The 26,566-nt window shown below is 43.8% G+C and overlaps 1 protein-coding gene across 3 annotated transcripts; it reads right to left on the minus strand.

The window, feature by feature from the left end:
* Window positions 1-3,212: 3,212 nt before the first annotated feature.
* On the minus strand, window positions 3,213-26,566 carry ASB1 (ankyrin repeat and SOCS box containing 1). Of its 3 annotated transcripts, XM_019554443.1 has the most exons (8): window positions 26,274-26,566; window positions 25,368-25,452; window positions 22,502-22,648; window positions 17,832-18,134; window positions 10,451-10,836; window positions 6,674-7,845; window positions 5,964-6,153; window positions 3,213-3,509 (listed from the first exon to the last, which is right to left on the minus strand). In XM_019554443.1, the coding sequence occupies exons 1-6, from the start codon at window positions 26,401-26,403 to the stop codon at window positions 7,712-7,714; spliced, it is 1,185 nt and encodes a 394-aa protein (XP_019409988.1). In that variant the 5' UTR covers window positions 26,404-26,566; the 3' UTR covers window positions 3,213-3,509; window positions 5,964-6,153; window positions 6,674-7,711. The 3 variants fall into 3 exon arrangements, with proteins under 3 accessions (XP_019409988.1, XP_019409986.1, XP_019409989.1); XM_019554441.1 differs by having other exon boundaries at window positions 5,964-7,845; XM_019554444.1 differs by lacking the exon at window positions 25,368-25,452 and having other exon boundaries at window positions 5,964-7,845; window positions 22,502-22,643.

The following is a 26,566-nucleotide window of genomic DNA, read 5'->3' on the forward strand; positions in this document are numbered from 1 at the left end:
TAATATTGCATGCAGTTCTTAAAAGGCTCTTGCTACATGCCAGCTGAGAATCACTGCCATAGACCAGTAGCACTTGTGGCCCCATGGGTCAAATCAATGGTGAGGGGCCAATCAGCAGGCCAGATCAGACTCCTGCATGTCAGTAATAGGCCCTTCACTGTCCTGGTGTGCCAGAGTCAGGCCTCAGGGCCCTGTGCCACCCAGACCCAGTCCCACGAGCTTTCCAGGGCCCTGTGCCATCCCTGTGTGCCAGGATCAGGCCCTGGGGCCCCACAGTCCTGTGCTGCCCCTGTGTGCTGGGATCAGGCCACACATGCTATGATTAGATCCCAGGCCTGTCCTGCCCTCACATGCCAGGATCAGGTTCTCAGCCCTGAAGTTGCTCCTACCTGGTCCCATGTACTGGGATCACTTCCCAGGGCTCCACAATGCTCTGCACGCCTGATCTAGTGTGTGGGAAGCCCCAAGAGTCAGATGACACAGTGCCAAGAGCCAGATCTGGTCTACTGCGCATGAATTGCCTCAGCACTTCCAACATTGTTGATCCTACCTGCTGCTGTCCCCAGGCAAGAATCATATCCTGTGGGAGGGGGCCACATTGACCTAAAGAAAGTGCACATCCAAGACACAAGCAAAGCAAATGCCTGCAGGTGGCACAACATTGAAAAATTCACAGGGTGGGCAGAACACCAGCCTCACTGGGGATCATAGGACCATGGGAAAGTAGGGCTGGGAGGGACCTCACAAGGTCATGTAGTCCAGCCCCCAGCTCAAGTCAGGATTATCCTTGACTAAGTCATCCCAGCCAAGTGTAAAGAAAAGCAAGGTCATGCTAAGGGCTTAAAGAGTGAGAAGTGGGTGCAAGGAGATGAGACGAAGAAACCATGGCTTGAAGAGAGGAAAGGATCTGTTTCAATTAAATCAGAGGAAGATGGATGAGATGCAAATGGAAAGATGGAAACTTTGGATCCAGAATCACAGGAACCAAGTCCTATAGCCCAAAAACTTGAGCAGATGTGTAAACCTCTTTGTCTGTGATCTACTCAGTAGTGGGAGACAGAGGCCAACCTGTCCTAGCACCATCTACCAGGTAAGAAAGTAGGAAGGAACACACTAGCTGAAAAGGTTTGCGTTGCAAAGGAACAGCTGACATTTGGAGACTTCTTGGACCCTCAGCTCTTGTACTTTGACCCCTAAACAATATACTTATCTTTTAAATTGGCTTCTGCATTTTGCATCCATAATGAACAGTGAGGAATCAATCATTGGGGTGGGGAGGCCAGGAAGGACCACATTACTTTCTCAGTATTGTTGTATATATGTAACCCATGCTTGAATAGCATGGCTTGCTTTTTCCCTCTAGTGGTAAAAGCAGAGGCAAAGCCAAAAAGAGTTTCTGAGCTGAAGGCCTCAAGTAAAAGCTTGTGTCTCTTAGCTCCAGAAGTCCCAGGTCCAATTTCCATTGCTGACAACTTATCCCAGAGCATGATGTACTCAGAGATGTATACCATAGTGTACTCAGTTATGTCAGCCTGCAGCATTTCCACCAATCCTCGCTTTTCACTGATAAATGAATACCGTGAGAAAGGCAGGCTTTTTTTTCTTTTAAACATATTTATTTAGAGGTAAATACAGCTAATACTGTCAGCTACCAGCTGTCATCTGCCTCAGTACAGAATTATATCCTGGGCAAAAGCAACAGAATGCAGAATAGTACTTCTTAAATATACATAGGCATTTCATGGAGCATTACAGAATTTTGTTCAGTTCCATATGGGTTCCTGTACTGCACTGATCTCCAGAGTATCTGTAAAAGAAATGTCTAGAATCCCTTTCAAGCATTCTCATGAGAATCCCCTTTGCGTTAGAGCAGAAATAATGCAATTTTCAATATACCTTCCAGTATACATACACTTGCAATAGGTGAGCTTGAAATTGACTTAAAATGGCTGATGCAGCTTAGATGATAATGAAACTGCTTTCACACCACAAATATTTTCGATGTCTTCAGGAAGTGTTGAGAAGGCACACTTGGACATACTTCCATATACACAACATGCACTGCCAGTAAAATTCTCATAAGGCAACAAAATGAAGAAAAAGAAAAATATAAAATGCATTTATTTTAATTGCTGTAACTGCTCAAAATGTCCCTGGATGCATTAACCACTTCCCCAATATCACAATCATATCACAAGCTGAATTTGTATTGAGAATACACAACATGCACTATATATAATATGCATTCTTCTATATATTCAATGTACACTGCAGAACCACCCAAAAAGATTTCTGAATCTGCCAGTAAATCGCTGATCACGGTGTTTAGTAGTTATTTATGCTATTTGTTCATATCTGTCGGACACCATGGAAAAAAGGAAACACTGGAAAAAAAATACCTTTGCAGAAGAGAGTTATGTTTACATAGAGGAGACAATAGGGGGTGTGTGAATTAAGGCAAAAATGAATGCTATATGGATGGTAACGCTATATATAACTGATATTCAAATTACTCAAATAATGGAAGGGTTTTGTTCTTTAGTTTGAAGAAGTAGTGAGCAGAACAATGACATGCATGGAACCAGAGGGATGTCAATGACTACTGGATGTCACATTTTCTATTTGAGACTCCATTGTTTCTCTGTAAATTAAAAATTGCAGGCTCAGCCACACACTCCAATACATCCATTAAAACAGGTTTTAAAAATAAATACTAGAGCAGGGTTTGTGCACTCATAGCAGCAAACATCCAGGAGGAATCAGTTCGGCACCCATCCTGCAAATACTTATGTTTGGGCTTAGCATTACAAACCCCAGCCCTCCCAATGACTCCTAATTGTTTGGAAGCTCACACAGTCTTAAAGGATAGGATTGTTAAGGGAGCCACTGACTTGCAATAGGAGCTGGCCTCCTTTGGATATCTAAGTCAAAATGCTTCCTGCATGTTAAAGTGTTGATCCTGTAAGCACCTAAGCACCTCTTTTCTTTTATGCATGCCCAACTCTAATGCAACTTCACATGTGCACAAAGGTAACACGTGTGCCTATGTATTTGCAGTATCAGAACCCATGTGAACTATCTGTCTTACTGAAGAGGAAACTGGTAAGATTTGCTCACATCTTTGCCCAAAACACTGATTTTCCTTTTTAGCTGTCAGAACAGGCAAGTGAGGCTTTTTGGGGTGGAATTAGCTTAAAAAATGGATATATGTATTTTTTTTAACAACTTGTGGTCAGAGCCCCTTTATCAAAAAAGATCTTGGACAGTTTGACCATACTGTTGGTGCTTATGCTTGCAAAAAAAATATCCATAATACATGCATTTTTTAAAGTAAAAAGGGTATCACTTGATGCTTTTATGACATATGGAACATAGTTTCTCAGAAGGACTGCATTTGTATACATATATGTGAGGTCTGGATAAAAAGGTGTAAGTGAGCAGATTACTCACAAGTCTGTTGTGAGACCATCAAAGTCAAGTACACACAGGTCTGATGTTCAAGTGTTGACCTGTTAAGACAGCAATAAGGAAACAAGGAACTGGACATACAAACAACTTACTGTGGGGCTAAAGGGATAGGGCTTTACCATGTGTCACCTACTGTGGGTGACTGTCCACATCTTTGTTTTTAATCCATGATAGGTGGAAGCTGAGCCACGAGATACTATCCCCCTTTTATTGAGGACTAAGCTGATACAGTTTAGCTTTTGCTTACCACACACTAAGACCTATACACAGGCAGTTTCTGTGGAGCAGCTCATGCATGGTAAAGTCCTGCCCTGGTAAGTAGGTCACTGTGAATGTGGCTGTGGCTGGCTGCCCCAGGACATTAAATTATGCTGTCAAGGCACATTGGGCACAGAATTAATTACACTGATTAAAATGAAAATTCAACTACTGCATGTGACTGTACTACTATCACTATTAGTATTAACTACCCTAACTTTGAAGTCACGAGTCAAATTCACCCTGGCTCAGACAACTAATTTTGCTCTACTTTACAGTTGAATCTTTGTTTTCTCTAGGCACATCTACATGTGCTATTACTGCGCATGAATAAACTGCAGGGCTTATTGCTCCACAGTTTATTGCTCCCAGGCACACTGTTTGAACGTGCACCTGGGAGCAATTAACTCCGGAGCAATAAGCTCCAAGGATCAGCCTGCTAGCCTGGGGCTTCTCCCCCTATCTCAGTGTGCTGTGAATGGGGCTGGCTGGAGCACAAGGGAGCTTCAGTGCGGGGCTAACCAGCAGGCAGTCCCTACACTGAAGCACCCTTGTGCCCCGGCCAGCCCCTCCAGTGTCTATATGTGTGCTGCTGCAGTTTTTTACTCCACAGCAGGATAGTACTCGTCTTTACTATTCTGTTGTGGAGTAAATTAATTTATTCTGGAGTAACAGGGGTATACGTGTAGATGTCGAGACATTTACTGTGCAGCTAACTAGTCAACTGCATGGTAAGCATCTTGTGTAGACATGCCCTCCATATCTCATTGAGGACACCTGTTCACTTGCAAAAGGCACTAATTCATGATTCGGTGAAGACTCAAAACTCTCCAAACAAATTATAAAAGGGAAACATCAAGCAAAAGTTCTGTTGTTATCCTTTTTCAGAACTCCAGTCTCATAAGCTTCCCATATCATTTGTTCTTTCAACTGTACCTGAGCTAGAGATTCTGGCTATTATACCCTCTCTGTCTGTGGAGTGTTCATATGAAAGGAATATCTTCCTGCAGAGTAATACAGTATTAATACTAGCTGCCAATCTGAGAAGCAGATTTGCATTGTAAATCACCACTGATTCCAATGGTCTTTCAACAATTCCTTTTCCCTCCAAGAATCACTAATATTCATGCTGGAAAGTAAGCCCTGAGTCATTTCTCCTGTCACCCTGTATCATGGGAGTCTCAGTGGATGCATCTACATTTGAGCATTTACTGTGCGGTAACCAAAATGACTGTGCAGTACAGGCATGTGTCTACACGTGCAAACTCATACTGCACATTAAATGTGGTGACTTATGCTGACTTGAGTGTATATTTGATACCTGCATCATGCAAATATAAAATTTATGCTTGATTAGTTACTGCACAGTAATGCATGTGTAGACACCTTACTGTGAAGTAGCAGCGTTAATGCACTTTAACGCCTGCACGTGTAGACGTTGGCCTATTCCTACTTACTGCATAGTAAATTTAAGCCAGAGTAAATGAATGCTACAATCTAGGCAAGCCGCCTTCTTAGGAACCGCTCAAACCCTGGTGGCAGGGGCACTGCAGAGTTGGGGGGAAACTTGAACTTGGGATTTATATATTGGGGTTGCATGATGTGGAGCTTAAGCTTGGGCCCATGGGACAACCTTGGAAGGCAGGTGCGATTCAGAATTATGTCTACATGGTCACAACACAATTGGGAGCGTCTCCAGCTGCTGGGACCACCCAGGATTGGAAAGGTATAAGGTGGTTCAAAACCACCACCTCCTTGGGCAGTGCAAACTTAATGCTGTGCTTTTTTGCACAGAATCTCACTCAACCAAAACGCAACAAGGACTACAGACTAGCTGTCTTGGTTGTAAATCCTTGAAGCTCTGCTGGCATAAGATCTCACACCAAAAGTGGGCAGACACTGCAGGACTTGCCAAGGTCTACACAGCCATCTTTTAGTATATCTTCACTTGTAACTTGAGAGGAGAGCAAGGTGAGTGAAGGGAACCTTTGGGGCAGGAACTGTTCTGCTGTATTTGTACTGCCCCTGGCTCAATAGGTCCTTGTTTGGGGTTGGGTTTCACAGGCCCTACGTCAATCAAATACATACATAGATATATGCAATAGAAAGCAAAAGGAGCCCTGGAAGAGGTTCCATGGTTCTTACTGGATCCAAAGTTGCTTCCATTGCCACCAGGCCATGCCTGGAACCAGCCCTGAGAAGCAAATCCAACCCACTGTCTCTTACTCAGTACATACCACAAAGCAAAAATGAGGCATCTGTGCGTGTGTGCTACTGTCCCCTCAGACTTTCTCTCTTGCACATGTTTAGGGCTATTCTAAGCCAGCTCCACTGTCATATTTCTGGGCTTCATACACAGTGCAGAAGCAGGGATGACATAATAGTTAATGGCTTGATATGAAGGCAGGGTAGGCATGGTCATTGTTACTGTTTAATAAAAATGAAAAACAGCTTAGTTACATAGACACTCCAAGAAACAGTCCCATTTCATGCCATTCCTCCCCAGTCAGTAGCACTAGCCAAAGCAAGATACCTACCAAAAAGTCCTTCATCTAATTTGTGAGGTACAGGGAAGTGGCTATTTTGATACACATGTACAGTAGTGGAACTAAAGGGGGCAACTAGAGCAGCATCCCTAAGTGCTGCCTTGGTGGGAGAGCACCAAAACAGCTGCACCCACAGAAGTAGCTGAGATGGGCACCATGGCAGCTGATGCTATCCAAAACATCATGTGGCTACCCCAGGCCCAGAACTACCCAGCTATGCCTATGCACCCGTACCATGCTTTGCAAGTTTCTCCTAGCTGCCCCTCAGTGCCTTTCCTTTGGGATACCATTAATATGTTATGGTGAGTAGCATCTGTCTAAGCAAGATAGGTAGGAACAGAATTTGAGTTTTTCATAATCAGGTTAATCCCCAATAAATTTACAAGCAGTGAGTTACCTACCAATAGTGTAGTCATTCCACTTGCAAATTTTACAACTGTTCCTCACAAATCCAACATGTCCATGCATCCTTCAAGAGTGAAACTAGGTCTACAGTGAATAGGGATATGAGGCAGGACATGCCATGGGAATCTTTAAAATCCACCATGGACTTCAGAGTTGTTAATGTTTCATTAGAAGGAAGTTTGGTATTGAAGTCCCTTGCCTGAGCACATCCTTCAAACTACAACCCAAGGGTAACCACGTTGCCAGTGCCTGTGCCATCTTGTGATTAGCTTTCTCAGTTCCATGTAGAAACTGTATTTCAATTCCTCCTGTGTGTTTTCTCTTTCATGCCATGGCAATGGTAGCTATAAGTTGGTCCAGTCCCAGAGTCATGTAACTGAAGAACTGTTTTCTGCAACTACCCCCCTAACCCATATGTTTGTAGGTAGGAGGAGGTTCAGATGGCATCTGCAGTTACGTAAGCCAGGTCTTCATGTTGTTGGGTTTTTTTACTGTTCCATCATGGGAGAATGGAAACGCCAGACAACACAAGCTGAATGAATGGCTTGGGACACAGCAGCTACCTTGCAACAGTTATATACACATGCAATTTTTCAGGAAGGCAAGAAACTTGATGCATTTTACACTGGAACAGGATGTACAGTAGAACTAAACACATCACCTTGACCTATGTAACAGTAGCAATCGTAAACTTCTTAAGGGAGAAAGGTCCAGGCAATAATGGCTGGAGCACATAGGGACTGGAAAATAGTGCCGTGTTAGGCACCCTGTACTTACGAGATCAGACACTCTCTTTTGCACTTTACAAGAAGTTAAAAGTCCACTGCTTGAGTGAGTACAAATTCAACATATAGTAATGCTGCTAAAACCCAAGAAGCAAGTTACAAGTTGCAATAAAAGAGGTAGAACCATTACAGACATACTTGTACTAATAGCTATACGACATTTAATTGGGCTGAGGTTGGAATTGGCACTTTTTTACCAGATCACTCATATTTTTAAAGAAAACTGTCCCTGAAACAGCAGGTGACAGTTTAACTTTGTTCATAAAGTAAAAATTGTTTGATGGGGTCTGGGACCGGAAGGGAGCGTATCAGACACAGACGGGATTTGCCGAGTATTATCCGCACAGCTACACGGCACAGAGACAACAAGCTCCTGGTATGGCCTACAACAAAAAAGGACAAAGGAAAAACATTGAGGAAAGGAAAGCAATAACTGCATAAAAACAACAGGTGTAACCTGAACTGGGCCAGGTGTCCAGCAGGTGTAAATTGCAATAGTTCTGCTGACTTCCGTGGAGCAATATTGATTCCATCATTGAGGATTTGTCTACATGTTCTACACCTCAGTGGGAATTCAGCATAGAAAAAACCGCTTCTGTGCTACTATTTGGAAGAATCAGATGATCCATTTTGCAAAATCAGATGATTCACTTTGCAAAAGCTCAGCCTCAGCTCTGTTTCATGTGCAGTTTTTCAGGGCTGCAGGGGAAGGGAGCCGTCTGTGCTAGCTGTTACTTCTTCAGCTGAGGTAAACGAGTTGGTTCCAGTGAAGTCAACAGAGCTACAGCTATTTGTGCACCAGCTGAAGATCTGGCTGCTTTTCAGCAGGAGACTTTTTCAGTGCCCCTAACTGTAAATGTTAGTCTAATAATTTCATTTTAAGGTTAAACATAGTTTCTCTCTGAACTAAACACCCAATAGCAAATAAAAACCAGACTTTGGATGAAATTAACTCCTGTGATGAGAATGAACACAACTCCTATATGCATCATGTATGCTGCTACGCCCTCAGTATAGACCATGATTAAGTAGAACATAAGACATGCTCTGAACAGCTGTGAACATCACCAGCAGTAACTGTTTGTGTTTGCATTGATTAAGAAAGAGAAACTCTACTTAAGAGCCTTCCTAGATGCCTAAGATGCTTCAAATCAGCTGCTCCTTTGCTGTCTTCCCTACCTTTACCTGGGCTGAACAGGCAGTACTGTCTACTTTGCCTGCTAAGCAAGGGTTTAATGGAAACCACATGGCACACTGAGTTGTTACAATTCTAGTCTCTCACCTGTGGGAGTCTCATCTTGCAATGTGGTTTAAGGTGGGAAATGTTAAATCTCTGGTTTCAGGAGGGATTCACTTCCCAGAACCTGAATCCCATTCAAACCTCTTTGGTCTGGAATTCAGATTGGAAGTCTCACTTCTGATCAGGTCTTCATGCAAAAGGCTGGTTTTCAGTCAATGAGAATGACTTCTTTGTCTTCGGGGCTTCCTCCCCTGCTGGAACTGGGATGTACAGTGGCTTTCACATATTGTGCTAAAAAACATTAGCCAAACTCAAGCAAGGTTTGGATTTGAGCCTTTGGTTCAGGTCACTTTTTCCATTAACCCTTTAGCAGTCACTCTTCAAAGTGGCTACCTCTTTTGCTCTTCCCCAAAAGCCACATGTTCACATCCAGATTGCCCTCACTGTTTGCCACCTCTCCAGATATATGCTTCCCAACCATCTAGCCCAACCACAAATGTTAACAGCTGGCCAGCAGCAAGACTTGATCTGTCTAAACATCCATAGAACTCTTTTTGCTGCTATGGGTCCTATGCCTGCCAGCTGACTTACTGCCTTTCTCAAGTCTATTTTTGCCAGGAACAGTGAGGTTCCATTGGTTTTACCTGGGTTAGCTGCATCTCTCTGGGTACATTGCAAATGGTACTGGCCTTAATGGCTTCCTACAGCATAAGCCCTTGGGCCTAACTTCCAAAGGAGCACAAATACCTCCAATGGTCCCCTTTCTGCTACATGTCTCAGGGTGCTTTTAAGCCCTCTTCAGAGGCATTGGGTGCTGGCTACAGCCAAGGCTGGGTAATTTGACTAGGGTGTTCCAAAGCTCCTGCTGGGACCAGAGGTTCCTGGCTGAAGGGTTTTGCCCCTCTGCTCAGGATCAGACCAATCACCATATTTGGGATCAGGAAAGAATTTTACCCCACAGTCAGATTGGCATGGACTGTGTGGGATTTTGCCATCTGTAGCAAGAGGTGTGACCCTCTATCTAGAATATCTTGAGCATATACTGACAACCTTTTACAGAAGTAGGACACTGGTTGCCATGGTTGTGTCAGGGTTAATAGTAGTCTTACGTAGAGTTTAAATTATGGATTGTATATGATGGTTTGGATAGGGATGATCCTGCCTCAGACAAGGGTTTGGACTAGATGACTTCTAAAAGTCCTTTGCAGATCTACTTCTCTATAATTTTGTGATGCCTGTCTATTCTGAGGAAGCCTTTCATGTTAGTCATGTCAGCCTGTCCCAGTTCCAGCAGCAGAACATGCAACTGAGTAGTTCTGAAACCCTTCATTGCAGGTATGGGTTTGATGAGGCATCCCATCCAGGACTAAATGAAACTACAGGCACTCTAGATCTACCACCTGGACTCACAGGGTGGAATCAGAATCCCAGCTCTCATGTTTAAGATATTCTGGTATCTAGCCCTGCTGGGGTTTGCAAAAATCCCAAAACAATCGCTTTATAGGATGCGTGAAATTCCTCATCCAACTTAACTCTGAAACTTTCATCTCCTAGAAGGGTACAGCCATGGTTCACTGGTAAGACCATGATGGGGGGCAATGTGGAACCCCTCATCATAGTGTACTTATGGCACTGGACTGCCTCAAACCTGCCATGGAGAGACCTTTGTCTGTTTAACAGCATGCAGTGTGCTGCATTTATCTCTTTGCAGCATTGGTAAGCCAGTGGCCAAGGACTCTCCTACTTACTCCTGGCTTCTTTGAACACTTGCAAGGCTTCTGGGTTGACTCTGATTCTTCCTGTTGATTCTGTATCTAGGGCCTCCATCTTCACTAGGTTCAAGTTGGCTCCAAAGTCAATCAGGAGGCTGATGAATGCTGCATCACAGCCATGTCTCAAGACAGCATCCATCACGCAGACCGGGGAGCCCCTGGAGGAGCCCCGGATGTTGACAGGACCACAGCAGTTAAAATCAGGGTTGGCTCCTGCTTGCAGCAGTAGCTTGAAGCACTGGAGGTTGTGATAGGCAGCACTGATGTACAAGGGGCAGACCACCAGGGAGGTGAGGGGGCGCGAGGACAGGCTGGGCATCCGTGAGGCCAGATGGTGGTTAACATCCACCTCAGCTCCATACCTGAGCAGGAAAAGCAAGGTCCATTTTGAGAGAAAGGCAGATGAGTGAATCAGCCCTCAACAGGGAAATGCTCAAAAAGGATGAATGCATCAACTTCAGTTCAGGTGCATGTATAAGCTGGAAATCGCAGAGGAGACCAGAAAGCACAGACTCCTTACCCCCATCCCCTATCACAGGTATAATTCTCTAGCCATCCAGTAATTCAGAGGGAAAGGACACTGGGAACCTTCTGGCTCCTGGCACTTCATCATGAAAATGCTTATATCTAGCCTACCAACATCCCCGTTGGGTATCCTCATTTTAGATATGGAGAATTGAGGCAAAAGGAGACTAAGGGCCCTAGTCAAGGTCACAGGGGGAATTTGTGGCAGAGAAAGACATTAAAATCTGATTTCCCAAATTGTTGGGTGGCATGCTAATCCCTAGTGCCCTGAATCAACTTCCCTCTCATGAGGAATACTACCTGGTCATCTGGCCCATGCAGCACTCCCTAAACAGTCAAGGATATGCTTTTAGGAGCAGAGGACGGGGTGGCACAGAGATGACTATGCAAGTTTTACACTCCTTCCTCCCACCTCTCCCTCCACACACATGGCTTTCCCTTAGATCCATGCAGCAGAAAGCAGCCATCACAGAACCCAATATATGGCCCATTACTCAAAGAACTAAGAATTAATGAGCTGCAAGAACAAACCTGACTTCTTGTGTTAAATGTTCACGGGGTCAAATTTGGGGTCTTGAAGATTTGGGCACTGAGATACTGCTCCCAAAATACCCTGCCCTTTCCCATTTGGACATCTCCCCTAAATGGCTCGTCTACCGGAGGACACTTGGGAAGGGAAAGTATACCTGAAACAATCAAGTATGAATTTGGAATGGATGAATTAAATTGCATCAAAGCCCAGTGTGGACACTTATTCAGAATTAAAGTGGCCTTTAATTCAATATCGTTTGAGTCACTTCCAAAGTAAACTAAGCTAAACTGAATTAAAGCCCTGTTCGTTCTGAATGAGAGAGTCCACATAAGTTGTTAATGTGGTGTAGGTAATCCACTTTAAAAGTTAATTTGGATGAGTTCTCCTGAGTGTCCCCATGTAGACGAGCCTATAGAGAGGCAGGGAGGGACTGCTGGTGACAGAACAAGGAGCGCACAGCCCTCACCATATTCAGCTGGCCAAGTGGTTTTCATAGAGTGGTTAATAGCACCATGATCAGGAGAGAGAAGGGGCGACTCCAAAACACTTTTCTCTTCTCCCACTAATGACCACACTAAGCATCTGCATACTATAGCTGACTGTTCAGCTTTGAGTGAGCTGTATGGAAAATCTACCATTAACGGCGTGGCTGGGGGTTGTCCAAATGACTCAGCTTCTCACTGAAGGGGTGTTGTAGATGCATGAAAATAACTTCCCCACCTGGGAGAGGATGATGAGCCAATGTGTTAAAGCCACAGATTTGACTGCTGCAAACACCAAAGGAAACTGAAAAAAAATACTGCTGTTAAACAGAGGTATGTAACAAGTTTCATGATTCTTATTCCAGAGGGAACTTGGATAGTTGAAATCCAGTCATAAAGTCAAATGCAGCCATATTCCCCTGTATTCAGAAGTTCATGCTAAATGAATGCACCAAATTCCAAGCCCATAGGAACTGGAGAAAATATAAAATAATCCTGTCAGGCTTCCAACCATCCTTTCATGACCATTTGTATTTTCCTATGCTAAAATTAAAAAACATATGAATCATCATGTTACTGATTACATTTAGCATGCTGTAACGCTGCATGGGATATTTTAAACTCTATTATTGGTGCGACAGCAGCTATCTTGGTTCATACACCAAGGTTTGAACTAGGGACTTTTTGGGCAAAACCCACAGGCTGCTACAGATTGAGTGAAAACACCATCACTTAGCTGGGGCTGTGACAAACACAATTCCTGTAGATCAGGCAGAGTGAGAACAGTTGGTTCTAACGGGATGGTGCAAACCAATTTCAGCAAAGGATTCTCATAGCTTTTCTGCTTGGGTGCGACAGCACCTATTGAAGTTAGCAGATTTGAGCGAAAGCTGTCAATCCAGTACAAATCGGTGACAAAAATCCCACCCCATACATTGAGACCCTATGCTGTTATGCTATAGATATATGTACTAATTTTATCGTATACTGATTGAACAGCAAATATGGGTGTCCAATTTCAAGCTGAGTGATGGCAAGAAAACAGGGATGGCACAGAGAATGTTTGCCTCCTTTAAAAAATATTTCTTTTGAAAAACTGCAATGCTGCAAGTAACAGATAACAATATTAGCAATGTGCTGTATTTTATATATCCATGGATATAGAGAGAGCACAAGGTACTGAATGTCATAATTGCATCTATGTCATATATACTGAAATGTGGGACAAGGGGCAGGCTACCCTTCTAAAAGCAACCATTTTAAAGTGTTTCTTTGCAGCAATCTAGATCAAGTAGTCCTGTGTTTTCCCTTCACAGTAATAAAACATTCTTCCAGCCTTTAATAACTCACTTGGATTTGTAATCCAAGCATTTGGAGAATGAGGTTTTTCTACTTTCCTGTATACTGTAATTTTCCTCTTTACAGTCAATAAAACAAATAGGAAAAACTTTTTGGGTCAAATTCTCTCTACCTGCTAATGTATCTCTCAGTGCAGTGACTGAGGTTTATAGCACTGATCCTGCAGAAAAGTCTACATATGATTTACCTTTAAAGACACAATTAATTAAATAGTTGTATTTTGTGTGTGCACTTAAGCACGTGCAGAACTAGTTGGAGGACTGGCGTCAACACAAGCAGATCCAAGGCTGTACTTGTCACTTTGAGCATATTTACCCAAAGGCATAGTCTCCTCTCCAGAGTATGGTACATAGGCCAACACCTCAGAAGATCTTGGAAAGATCTTTGGGGGAGGCACAGAGGACAAAGACAGAAAGCTATGCAGCTGCTATCCCCCGGCTCGTCCATAGTCACAACACACCAGCTCCGTTTCATTTGGCCAAGGCGTAAGCTAAAGGGAGAGAGAGAGTATTCAGAGAACATCTGCTCTGTAAGGGGATACCCCTATCAAAGTGGTTTTTAGTATGCTCAGTTGAGTCACGGCCATATTGCACTGAAAGCTTTTCCTATAGAGAAACATTTTAATTATGTTAAATGTTTCTAGAAAATGGCAAGGGACCTAAGCCCACTCAGTGCAGCTCCTCACCAACTAACCCTAAGGAATGGGATCTCTTCACAAGTTAGTAAGGCTGGTTAAAAACATATAATCAAGATGCTTTTCAATCAAAAATTGTGTTTTTAACTATGCTCAATTTTTAATAAAAAGTGCCTGCTTTCCGCAGAAGATTTCAGTTTGTCAAACAAATGACTATTAGAAAACCAAAATATTTAGGCTAAAAACAAGCTATTTCTATAGGTACATGCTGTGCAGTGTTTCATGGCATTCATAATTTGTGTGTCTATCTATGGGTCTGGACCCCTGGCCAGACTGTCCTACAGTATATACCACTGCTAGGCACTCCCTTAAAATTCTACAATTCCCCTCCCCTCTCCCTTTTTATTAATATTTTCTGTGGCAAAAAACAGTATGCTAATTATGCTTTTTAAAATAAAAATAGACACCTTTTTAGAAACTGACTCGATTCACCACTGTCTTTTTTTACACTGCTTTTAATGAAATGAGCAGAATACACATATCACCTAATATCTTGGATCAGCCTTCAGCTAGACTGAAAGTAAGATGCAATACTCCGTCCCAACACAGGATGATTGTATAACAAGCTGTTAGGAAAGTAATCTATACCCTAGCAATATAATTGTAAATATTTCCTCCAGAGTCTTACTAGAAAATGGATTACCATTCCATTGCTAGGTGTGTATTTACTATTTGTTGATAGAGTTTCACATATAATGTCCTATCAGCTCCTGCTTACTGCTTAGTAATCTGGTTCAGCAACTGTGGTTGGATTCAGGAGTCCAGGAACTATAAATGTGTTACCATACAATTAAAAAAAAAATGGGTAGAGTAAAAATGCCTGAATAAAGGGAACTGGAAAGAGCCTATGTTAACAGGAAAACAAATCTCATTGACTGATAAGGAACTGAGTGTATATTTTTGAGAACTCTTGGTGATGGAGAAGGGTGCTGTTTCAACAGCAGTAGTCTGAAATGCATAATTATATCTTAGCAAAAAATTGTCATTTTGTTACTTATGTGGAAAAGGAGCATTTTAGAGGAATATAATAAAATCTTTTACTGAGCTTTTTAACATAGGATTGTGTTTCAAAGTAAGCCATTCTGGAAAGATCTCTGAAATCTGTATTCCAAGATATTGAAATCTTGGGCAATATGACAATCTGGTATTAACTTAACAGCCTTGGGACAGACATTGCCTAATAAAAAGATATTGGACAAACTCCAGTTAATTTTTAATCCTGAAAGTTTTCCAGACTCTTGCTTTTAATATTGCTGGCAAGGTATCATTAGGGGTAGACATATAAATCAATACATCAGCTCATCATGCTCTGAAATATCATTTTGCTACATTTCATTCTGTGTTAGCAGATATATTGAGGGAGATTCTAAGGAATGTCGCTTTTGAGCCCAAATTTTCAGCCAACCCAAATAGCATGGTTGATGGGGACATCCTTGTCTCATCTTACAAAATAATATGTCCCCTCCCTTCTCTCCACTTTTCCATTAGTCATTTTCCTTAAAGGTGTACTTCCTTTAAAAACTTTTCCTCCTAACCCAAAGAAGGAAAAATTCCCCAAGTATTTCAAATAATCCTCATAATTCATCCAAGTTTTTTTGCTGTCATATACTATCAAATAGAACTCTTTGGAGGGCATTCCTATAGGTAATCACATAACCTTTTTTATCTTTTTGGTTTTTTAAAAAGAACAATACTATGATTTGACAGCTTCATCACACACATAAAGGTGTTGGCAGAACCCCTTAGACAAAGAGCCTGGAGGCCATGAGAAAGTTGGTGATCTCAGGACATGAAGCAAAGCCCACCAACAGAAGCTTTGAGCCTGTCTGTTAAGAATCATAGAATCATGGAAAAATAGGGCTGGAAGGGACCTTGAGGGGTCATTCAGTCCAAATCCCTACTCAAAACATGAACATCCCAATCCAAACCATTCCATGTCTAATCTATTCCTAAAACAGCACTAACAATTTAGTCCCAACAACCCTGCTTAATACCTTAAAGCAATACCTTTAGCTACTAGACACGAGGAGGAAATTTGCTGGGGTACAGAGCAGGGTAGAGTTTTTTGCACCTTCCTCTGAACAGTTGGCACTCGCCACTTCTGGCGTCAGAATAGCAGACCAGATTGTCCACAGATCCAATGCAGTATTATGACTACGATAAGCTCATAATGAGCAACAGGTTCTGATTTCCACAAAGCAGGATTCCCGCATCCATATTTAGCATATGTCTTTACCATAGAGTTATCTTGGGCTCCATCAGTTGTTGGCCCAAGCACCGCCTGCATTTCATGGTGCTATGACCTTGGGCTAGCTGGCTCCCTTGTGGTTGTAGGCTAAAGTTCAAGTGCAGCTTCACTGGTATTACTAACACACCCACTTTGCAAGAACAATGCAGGCTAAACCACTCAAGAGGCAATCGTCCCCCAGTGCCTTCCCACAATTCTGCTTGTGTGCCTAAAGACTCATATGTGTTCTCCACAATTGACTGGGAGAGACGCAGAGTAGCTCAGCTTACTACATCACACAAACATTAGCTATGTTTCCAGAAGCCATAGTAACACAGCAGTAGCACCACAGAGTATACGGTGAGTCATGTTGGGCTTTGCAGAATGGCTTCTCACACCCAGGAGGGTGTTACAACAATGCATCTTACTGAGCTGCTTTGCTTATAGACCAAAAATCTTTGCCTGGGGTTTTTTTCAATCTCATTAGCCTTGCAAAATGAAATGCATGATCCCCAAGAAACAAAATTAAGCATCTGTCCCCTTAGCGGGCATGCTATTCAGTATCTTTATTTTCCACCACTTTTCACTGATTTATACAGCATTCCCTTTACACTACCTACCACTAGAGGGAGCGAATTTACTTCTCCACCTACCAGAGACTGACTCATATGGTAACATCACTGCTCTTTAATTAAGGAGGTGTTAAGCATAGTATTGCAATGTTTACTTATACACTGGCTGGGCACCTTCCAAACTCTTGTGAAGGGATAGTCTCTATTCTGTTTAATTCACATACTCCTAAGGATAGAAAGAGATGGGAGAAGCAGATGATGACGGACAGTACATAAAATCTTTAGAGCAAAGGTGGGTCGTTAATAGGATTTAGAAGAGGCCAAAGTAAGAGCCTTAGTGATGGGCTCAGGCTGGTGACAGCATGTGCAGACAGCTGTGCAGATGAAAGTTCAGAGATGATGGTATGAGCATATGACCAAGAAGCAGGTAAAAAAGGGTGGAGCAGGGATGCTTAGGGAAAATAAATCAGAGTCATAGGGAAATTATGCAGAGCTTTGAAGGTGATCACAGGAGGCTTAAATTAAAGGCAGCAGCAGATAGGGAATAAATATGGAGCAGATGGAATTGAAGAAGGGAATGTTTAGCAAGGGCTGTGGCACTGGAAGCCAGTACAGCTGGCACCCACAACGGAGCTGTGGAAATCAGCTATCTGCTGATAGATTATGCTGCATTCAGTGACTTTAAAGAGTGGGGGCAAGGTGAGGTGATGGGGGCTGAGGGAAGGTTTTCTGGGGATGGAGGAGACCAGGATATTTTTATATTGTAAGGGGAAGGAAGCCAGGGACAAGATGTTGAGGAGACTGAAGATGGTTAGTGTGATAGGTTTGGACACTCACTGTACTACTTTAACAACACTAGGCAGACCTCTGACCTTCTTTAACCATGGCTTTGGATGCTACATATAAGATATGACACCTCAGAAATAGAGGCTTCTGTGGGAATTAAAAGGGGCAAACAATACTTACCTGATCAGTTCTGCCAGGATGTCGGCCTGGCCCACGCGGGAGGTATGGTACACAGGAGTGCTGCGGTGATGCCGGCTCCCATTGGGGTCCGCGCCAGCCTCCAGCAAGATTTTTGCACATTCCAGATGCCCATTCACGACGGCCACATACAGGGCTGTCTGCCCCTTCACATCTACCAGGTCGATCTCTGCCCCTTCCTGAATGAGGAAGTTCACGCAATTGCCATGGCCAGCAGTGGCAGCAATTCGCAGGGGGGTGCAAGGCAGCCAACCACAGCACCAGACAGACTTCTCGTTGATTCGACTGAGCAGAAGAGGCAAAGCAACATGTCAGAATGAAGTGTGAATACACGTGGTATTTGCTTTGCTACAGCCCTGTATGCCTGGGTAAGTCAGGGGTACCTTCCCTCTAAGTTTTGTGTCTTGTCTCAAGGAGTCTCACAAGTCACATATACTATGCTACCGCCTACAAATCCCAGCCAGCATCAGAACTCCTTTGAGCTACATGCTGTAAGCATAGGATAAGTTAACCCTTGCCCTGTAGAACCTTCCATCTAAATAGACAAAGGAAGAATTATTATCCATATTTAATGTATGGGGAGCCAAGGCACAGAGAGATTCGGTGAATTGCTCAAAGGCAGACGGCAGCAGAGCTGGGGACCAAAACCAGATCTCACCTAGGTTCCACTTTAACTACCCACCACCCTTTCTCTCAAAGAGTAAAGCCCTCTATTTCTCCAAGATGGATTTTCATTTCTGCTTATATAATATAATATTATAAAAGGACAGAAATAAGCCACCATTGCACTAGCAAACTGATCATTTACAAACAAGATTTTTTAGAGACAGAACATCTTAAAAATGCTTTTAAAACCTGCCTGGAGCCATGTCCAGGAGAAGCCAAACCATGTACCCACCCACCCCGAGGCTATACCTGGAAGCGTTAAGTGTAATGAGACCAGAATGAGTCCAAAAGAAGGAAGTAATACCAGAGAGGAGGCAGGAAAGAATTTGTTATTTGGGTCATTTAGGGGTGGGTGTGATTTTTTTTCACAACCTTTCTATACAAATGAAAGTCTTGGCATAGGTGCACTTACACTGGCATTAAAAAATATTTTACAAGTAAAGTCTCTTTCATTCATCAAAACTGTATAAATTATACCAGCCAAGGCACTTCTTTGCCATATAAGTCGTGCCTAAATTAAGAAAGTTTGCCAGGTAACCAAACTATCAATTCTGTTGACAAGACCCCAGAGACCAAGAGATAATTAGCATCCTTAGTGGTCCAGTCCAAAGCTGAGGGAAATACCTTAGATGTTAGGAGACCTGGGTTGTCTTCCTCTTTCTGCCTCTTACCTGCTGCTATTCTTGAGCAAATCCCTTCACCTCTCCATACCTCAGTCCTCCAACTGTAAAATGGGGATAATAGTACTTCATATGCCTCTTACTTGTCTTATCACTTGTCATGGCTACAATCTACACCCCTATCACTTGTCTTCATTTTCCATCCCTTATCTAAAGATCAAATCTCAGAAAAAAGCTCTCTGACAGCAGGAATAGTATCGAAGTGCTTAGAGGAAGCCAGGAACGCCTCTTCACAGGAAATTTTCAAGAGGCTGGATGGGCACATATCTAGGATGGTAAAGAAACAGTGAGTCCCACATCTGTGCAAGGAGTTGGTCTACATAACCCAGGAGATCCTTTCTAACCCTACAGCTCTATGTTGCCTTCTACAGATAAAGCATTTGCATCTGCCTCTCAGTATGCTTGTGTACGGTGCCTGGCACACCAGGCCTTCTTCATACTAATATAAATTAAGTAAGGCACAAAAGGGTAACAGATGGAAAGCTGACAAAACTTAGCAGACTGCATAAAAAAGGGAGAACTACCAAAGCTGTGCTACAATTTTGGAAGGGCTGCCTCCTTTTGATTCTTGCTGAAAAGGCAACTTAAGGCTTCAGTTGGGTCAACAGTAGTTTATTCCACAATACAGGAAAATTAATTAAATACCCCAACAGCCATAGACATTAATTTAACCAATATATGTATATATAGTTTTACATAGGGTGTTTCAGTTTATAGTTTATTATAATGTCTTTTGTATGGTTTTGTCATTATATTTTGACTCCTATTTTCACATTATTATATTTCCATGATGACCTGAAGGGTATTCATTAGTGGAGGTTGGATATTTATTAACCTTACATTGCAAACTTGAAATCTACTTCAGCTGGGATTACTCTGGGTCATATCAAGGGCTATCTGAGCAGCCTGTCACCAGAGATGAAGCCTCTGTAAATTAAGCAAGGTATTTTTGCCAATACTAAGAGCCCACTGGGTCCCACCAAGCTGCCCCTTTTAAGCTAAGAAAGGCACAGTTCAGAGTGCACTGAGGGATCTGCTAATGATATGGAAATATTGGAGCAGGTGTTCATCTCCCCTCCTTCCCTGCATGCCCATAAGGTCTACAGTTCTGGCAGTGGGCTCCAGAGGTGTAAAATTCAAGGATACTCTTAACATTTTAAAGGACTGAGTTGCTCAGCGGTACTGGGTGTAGGGATCAGCATGCTCTGCAAGACAGGTGGAATTCATGACAGCCAATTCTTCCCTGAAGATCCCAGTACCGTCTAAGCACTAGAGGACAAACTGCCGGATTCAGTAACAGTTTGCCAAGGGTGCACAGGGCAGAGGGGGAAAGGATGCTCTGAGGAATCGTAATTTTGAGAAGTTCTAACAAGAACCAGCTGAAACAGGGGGTAGCTATATCTTGTTTCTGAACCAGACTTCATCTTGTCCCTCCACCCTGGCCTTTTTGAAGCTCCCTCTCCAAACATATGCACATGCTGTTAACATTCGACTATTCTGCAGCTGGCTGTATGTGAAATGAAATAAATTCTAGGTGTTCAGTATCCCCACAGAGAAACCTACTGCATAGTGGTCACACTTGAGAGGCCACGAATGAAACAGGCCAGGGGAAGAAACTGCTCCCATGTCCCTCCAGATGATTCCTTCAGAGCAGGTCATGAGGACAGGCATTGGCATAGCTTAGACAGGAAGCTTGGCCTATGACTGCCAATATTATAGGAACAAATAGTCCCAATACTACCCACAAAGCACTGAGGAACTCATATGCCCCAAGCTAGACTTCACTGATTTGATCAAAAGAAACATAATGAACCTGCCACATATGTGGGAGAGATTTCCAGCTTGTGTCAATTGCTGGCCCACTGTTGGAGCTAACAGGCTAAGTCTCCAGTAGGCATAAATCTCTGTTGCTCTACCTGAGTCAGTGGGCTGGGTCCTTAGCAGGTGTAAATCAGGGAGGGACAATTATTTTGGATAGAGGGTTGCTTACCCAGTTTTGGCAAGCTATTGAGGGCCACATGGGTAGCTCTGCCTCTTGACAGGTGCCCACCCCCTGGTTGCCATCTTCTGACTGGACATCCTGCCTCCTAACCCCTGACTTCTGCCACCAGAAGTCACTTCCCTTGCCCTAAGAAGTATTCCTTTCAGCAAGGGGTTTTCCCATCTCAGAACCATAAAAATACCAGTCTACACAGAGGTGATTGTATATAATAGCTTTAAATGAAGTCTTACTCTTTCATATTGTGTGGGGGTGGGTATAAGTTTTTGGGGGGATGTGGCTGTGTGGGTATGTCAGGTGTAGGGGAGGATGTGGGTGTGCCTGTGGAGGTTGGATAGGTGTGGGGGTATGGGGGTGGGGTGAGGGAACATGTGGGTGTGTGTATGTGGATATGTGGAGTGTGGGTGGGTATGGGGTTTGTGGGGTTCTGTGTATATGGCAGTGCAAGAGGAGATGTGGGTGTATGTGTATGGTGGGGGGGGGTGGGACTCACCCTACACACACACACACTGGTACCAACACAGGCCCCATGCTCCCCAGTCAGGCGATGCAGCTGGGAGCCATATGGTGCTGGAGCAGTGTGGGGGCAGGAAGGCAGGGAAATGGCTCTGGGTGGGGCGGGCTGAGCTGCTGCATTCCTGCTGAGGCTCCCCCTGGGTCCTACTGCCCCTGGCTCCTGTCATCTTTGATAGGCAGCCAGGAACAGATAAATATTTTCTACATTTTTAAGGACCTCACAGGCTGGATAGAATGGCCTGCTGGACCGCATCTGGTCCATGGGTCATATTTTGCCCACCCTGGTGTAAATGGATGTGGCTTCACTGAGGTCACTGCAGTGGTGCTGGTTTATGCCAGCTGGGGATCTACTTGGTAGCTTATAGCCAATCTAAAGGAACCAGGAGCAGCCCCACCATCTTCTAAGCCTTTCAGAGGAAGTGTTGCATATAGAACAGACTCTAAGGACATTTATAGTTGTGGTCTGGGAGACTGGGGGCGGGGGGGGGGGCGCTTTAATTAACATAGCTCCAAGATCCATGCTAATAAAAGTGCCTGAAGCGTCACGTGTATCAGCATCCCCATGCTGAAAATTGGTAGTGGGCACCGAACGCTGATACACATGATGCTGCAGTCTGCTGGAACATGGTAATTACCATGCTCCAGCAGCCTTGATTGATCAAGTCTGCTCCAACATGCTGTAATTACAGTGCATGCAAACAGCCTCCCTGTATATGTATAGGAGCCCTAAGAGATGTGGGGGAGAAGAGATGGGTGGGGTTGGGTAGTGGGAGGATGAGCAAAGGTCACACCTTTGGAAGCTCCTCTCTTGCAGCAAGCTCTTGAGTGTTTGCAGGTCCCCCACGTAGGCAGCATCGTGCAGCCGCGTGTCCTCACAATGCTCAGTAGGGTGGTCACAGAACTGCTCCCTCAGCCACTCCTTCAGATTACGACCTGCGCTGGAGACAGGGCCACTTGCGTTAGTCCAGGAGACACTGCCTCTCCCCCAGCCTGTGCTTTCACTCACCTCACACAGCAGGGCATTGATAGCAATGGTTAGCAGCTGCCAGCATACAAAGCAAAGTGGCACTGCAATACTAACCACAGCACTAGACAGAGCTGGAGATGGTTTGGGGAAATGAAAGGCCTGTCTTTAGAGGGGAAGATAATGCATCAGGTCAGTACCCAGAGGGAAGACATGTTATCTGTAAAGCTGACTGGAACACTAGCATAGAAGGTTTGAAGGGGGAGAAATAAGAGGGTTCCCCCTTCTAGATGTGCATAGCACCCAGCACAATAGGCGCATGATATTAGCCAGGATCTTTACACACTCTTGAGTGCAAGTAGGTGTCTACCTGCACCATTTCCCTGCACCAAGCTCTGCTGTTCTGGTTTCTCTTGGTGTCTTTTTCTCCTTCCTATTCCTCATTTTGTCTTCTGGACTCCTTCCATCCTCCCCTTCACTCAATTCCCTATTCCCTAAACCCTCCTCATGCCCCCGCTCTTTACCCCATTCTCCCTCTCTTTACCTACTGCTGGAGGAGCCTGAAGAAAAATCATCCCACTGCTTTTGAATGTAGGGCAGTCACCTGCCTTTTCAATGAGGTGGAGTTGAGGCTATGACCTGGTCAGCTGCAGGAGGCAGCATGGTGGCTATCAGTGCTGTCTTGTTACAGAAATGTGACCCAAAGGCCTGTTTACACTGAGGAAGCAGCAACATGTCCCAGTTAGGTCATTCCCAAGCAAGACTTACCCACACCTGTCCCAGCAGGAGCACTCTCTATACCAGGAAATAAGCTAGTGAAGGTTCTCTGGGCCGACCCCCTGAGGTTACTCCCAAGAGCACAGTCTCTAGTGTGCTTGAAACCAACTGCTTGGGATGCCCCCAGAGTGGTCTCACTGGATGCACAGGTGGACAGGAGCATGCTTGGGGCTGGCACAGACAGGTCTCTGCTATAGCACTGATGAGCCATGAGGGATCCAAGCAGCCTAGGGAATCTCCCCAGCTTGGTAAACCTGGCTATGTATGCAAATCAGGTCCTCAAAAACCAAAATACTCTTGCCCCTCCTGAGTATCTGGTCACCTTAGTCGAGGTGCCAAACACAGAGCCATCAGGTTTGAAGGGACCTCAGGGGTAATCTAATTCAACCCCCTACACAGGGGCAAGATGAGCTGTTCCTATCCAGCTTCTTTTTGGAAACTTATTAGAAGGATTCTACAATTTCCTTAAGACGCTTGCTGCATGGTCCTCCTACTAGTCTGATATTTATGATGTTTTCCTGGTAGGGAAAGCTGTGTCCCAATCTGGCAAACCCACATCAGCTCCTGACCTCCACATGATCTTTAATCAGCCCTTCAAACCCTCCCAGGTCCCCTTCCCAATGTAGTTCTTGTTCCTTACTCAGCCTTTAACTTAGCTCCTCTACTGTGCAAACAGGCTTCTCCTTGCTCACATAAATATTAAGGCCCAAATCCTCTCTGAGCAGTAAGATGGCTAAGTGAGAACCTACCCAACTCTGAGGCTTTGAAAAGCCATTAATGCATCAATTCTTTGTAACATGCTGTCACTTTAGACTTAAAAGTGAAAAAAGCTCACCTATTGTGTTAATGTTTTTTCAGGGTATCAGAATTGTGCCTTAGAAGTAAAACAAAATTTGGGTCTAAATGTTTCCAGCTTCTGGGCTACCCCTTTCACTTATCAAACCCTTCTAGACAAGGTTCAGCACTAGGGAAGTACTTGCTGAGATTATATGATGCAACAAAACAAGCTGCCACCCACTAAGGATGGGTAGACAGAAATGACCTAACCCTCCAACTGCAATTTGGACAAATCCAGAAAGCAACCTTTGCTCAAGTTACAAGTATTCAGCTAAGGCTTTTCTTCTGCCATGCCTCAGGATCAGGTCTGTCTTTCCTAGATGCAGCTAGCAACAGAGAAGTACCAAAATGTGTTGAAAGATGCTGTTCTGCCAAGGTTTGTAGACCAATTCAGCAGACCCAGAAGGCACAGATCATTTGTGTAATTTCAGATGAAGTAACCCAAGATTAGTGTTGGGGGATATATATGGAACTTCTGAGGTTCATTCATTGTTAAACAATGCTTCCATAAAAACTGAAGGGGAAACTTAGTTGCAGTCTTAATTATGGTAAGTTAGTAATTAGTTTTAGCAAACAGATTTTACATGCTTCATTCCCACGTACATAGATCAAAATTTTCAAAGGGACTTTGCTCCTATGTAGGCAACAATATATGTAGTCAGATTTCCCCAGGACTTCTGCACACTGGATGCATGTTGGGACTCAAGGTCATTTAGAAATACGGACCTAAGTGTCACAATGTCAGCTGCTGGGTACATGGCATTTTGCAAACTCTGGTCCTGATCAGTGCCCAACTAGAAGCAGCTGAGATCTTTTCAAAAGCAGTCCTGAATAGTAGGTCTGAGCACTTGAAAATCTGACCATTGTGAAAATTTGGCTCATATTCTGTTTTTCAAATACTGATAAGGCACTTTGTTTCAAGAATATAGTAAATATGCGAGCCAACATGCATGGACTATGCCATTGAGGTTGTTATGAGGAGGCAGTACTGGGTTTTCTCTATAATGGAGAAGGACAACTTGTGTTATGCAAATCAATATGGTCTAATGGGTAGAACACTAGATTTGGGCTTAAGAGACCTGGGTTCTTTTCCTAGTTCTGCAACTGGCCTATTGGGTAACCGTGGGCAAGTCACTTCACTTCTCTGTGCCTCAGTTTCTGCATCTGGAAAAAGAAAAAAAACAGGATAACGCTACTGACCTTCTTTTGAAAGGGCTTTGAGAGCTACTGAAGAAACATGCTACATAGGAGCTAGGATTATTATAACCAGTCCTCAAGGACAGAACTGTAAATGCTAACAGTGGGATTTTCAACAGCACCTGGGCACCAAACTTCCATGAGCTAGGAAAGCAGCCTAGCAGCTTCAACTGAGACACAGGAGAAACACCTGTGGAAGTCAGGTGCCTGGATCCTTTGAAAGTCCCACCACAAATCCATTTCAGTTGGGAGGACAACTGGGTAGGCTTAAAATGGCAGATCAATACAGGAAAAAATAGCCAGTGATTTCATATACATGCACACACACATATGGAAATACAGATAAATTACACACACATGCTGCACATGCATATGCATAGACCTACTCCATGGGCTTGTACTTCCTTAAGAGAATGGCAGATGAATAGGAGCATAGAAAACAACCAAAACCCAGATTTACAAAGTTCAGTTTGTAGATCTGTACATGTCCATCTGGAAAAGCCTATACAAACCTGATTCCTGCACATCCAGTACTTTAACAAGGAAAAAAAATGCAGCTTCCATCATTCCCCTCTTTCCCCTTTCCCCCATGCACCCTTAAAGACGAGTGGAAACTCCCTAGTGTTTTTCCCAGCCCCAGAGTTATTGCCAGGGTATAGATCCTGGTAAATACCAGCACCTAAGGCAGCAAGGCAGGAAATAAGGAAAGCTGCGTCTCAGAGAACAAGCTGGGGGTGGATGCTGGAATTCTTCAGCTGATCATTCTATTTTTGCTCTCCTTACATTACCTGCATTTCCATTTCTGGCACCCAAGTTGAAACAATGAGTTCTTGTGCTTTGGATTTCCAGGCCATCCCCAATAGCCTGGAGGAAACCGGCACTATCAGCCTGACTGTTTGGGTAGCTTCCTTCAGCCATCCGGCACCCTGTTTTATAGAAACACCCCTACCTCCTCCCTTTACATTCCTGCAGAGGCTACAGTGCAATCCCTACACAGCTCCCAAAACAGTTATTGCACATGAAATGCTGAAGCTGGCATGTCATTTCCCTTTCCTTGCCTGTGAATACTATGCAAGCTGCA

This window comes from Crocodylus porosus, unplaced genomic scaffold, assembly GCF_001723895.1.
Source record: "Crocodylus porosus isolate Cpor-Errol unplaced genomic scaffold, CroPor_comp1, whole genome shotgun sequence".
Lineage (NCBI taxonomy): Eukaryota > Metazoa > Chordata > Crocodylia > Crocodylidae > Crocodylus > Crocodylus porosus.

Bases quoted from the DNA above. Each gene is read 5' to 3' on its own strand.
- ASB1 (XM_019554443.1), bottom strand. From the start codon at position 26,403: ATGGCTGAAGGAAGCTACCCAAACAGTCAGGCTGATAGTGCCGGTTTC. The intron at 25,453-26,273 runs GTAATGTAAGGA...TTCTTTTTCCAG, and splicing joins TGCCAGAAATGGAAATGCAG to ATGCAGAAACTGAGGCACAG. The intron at 18,135-22,501 runs GTGTGACCTTTG...TCTTCTGCTCAG, and splicing joins CAAGAGAGGAGCTTCCAAAG to TCGAATCAACGAGAAGTCTG.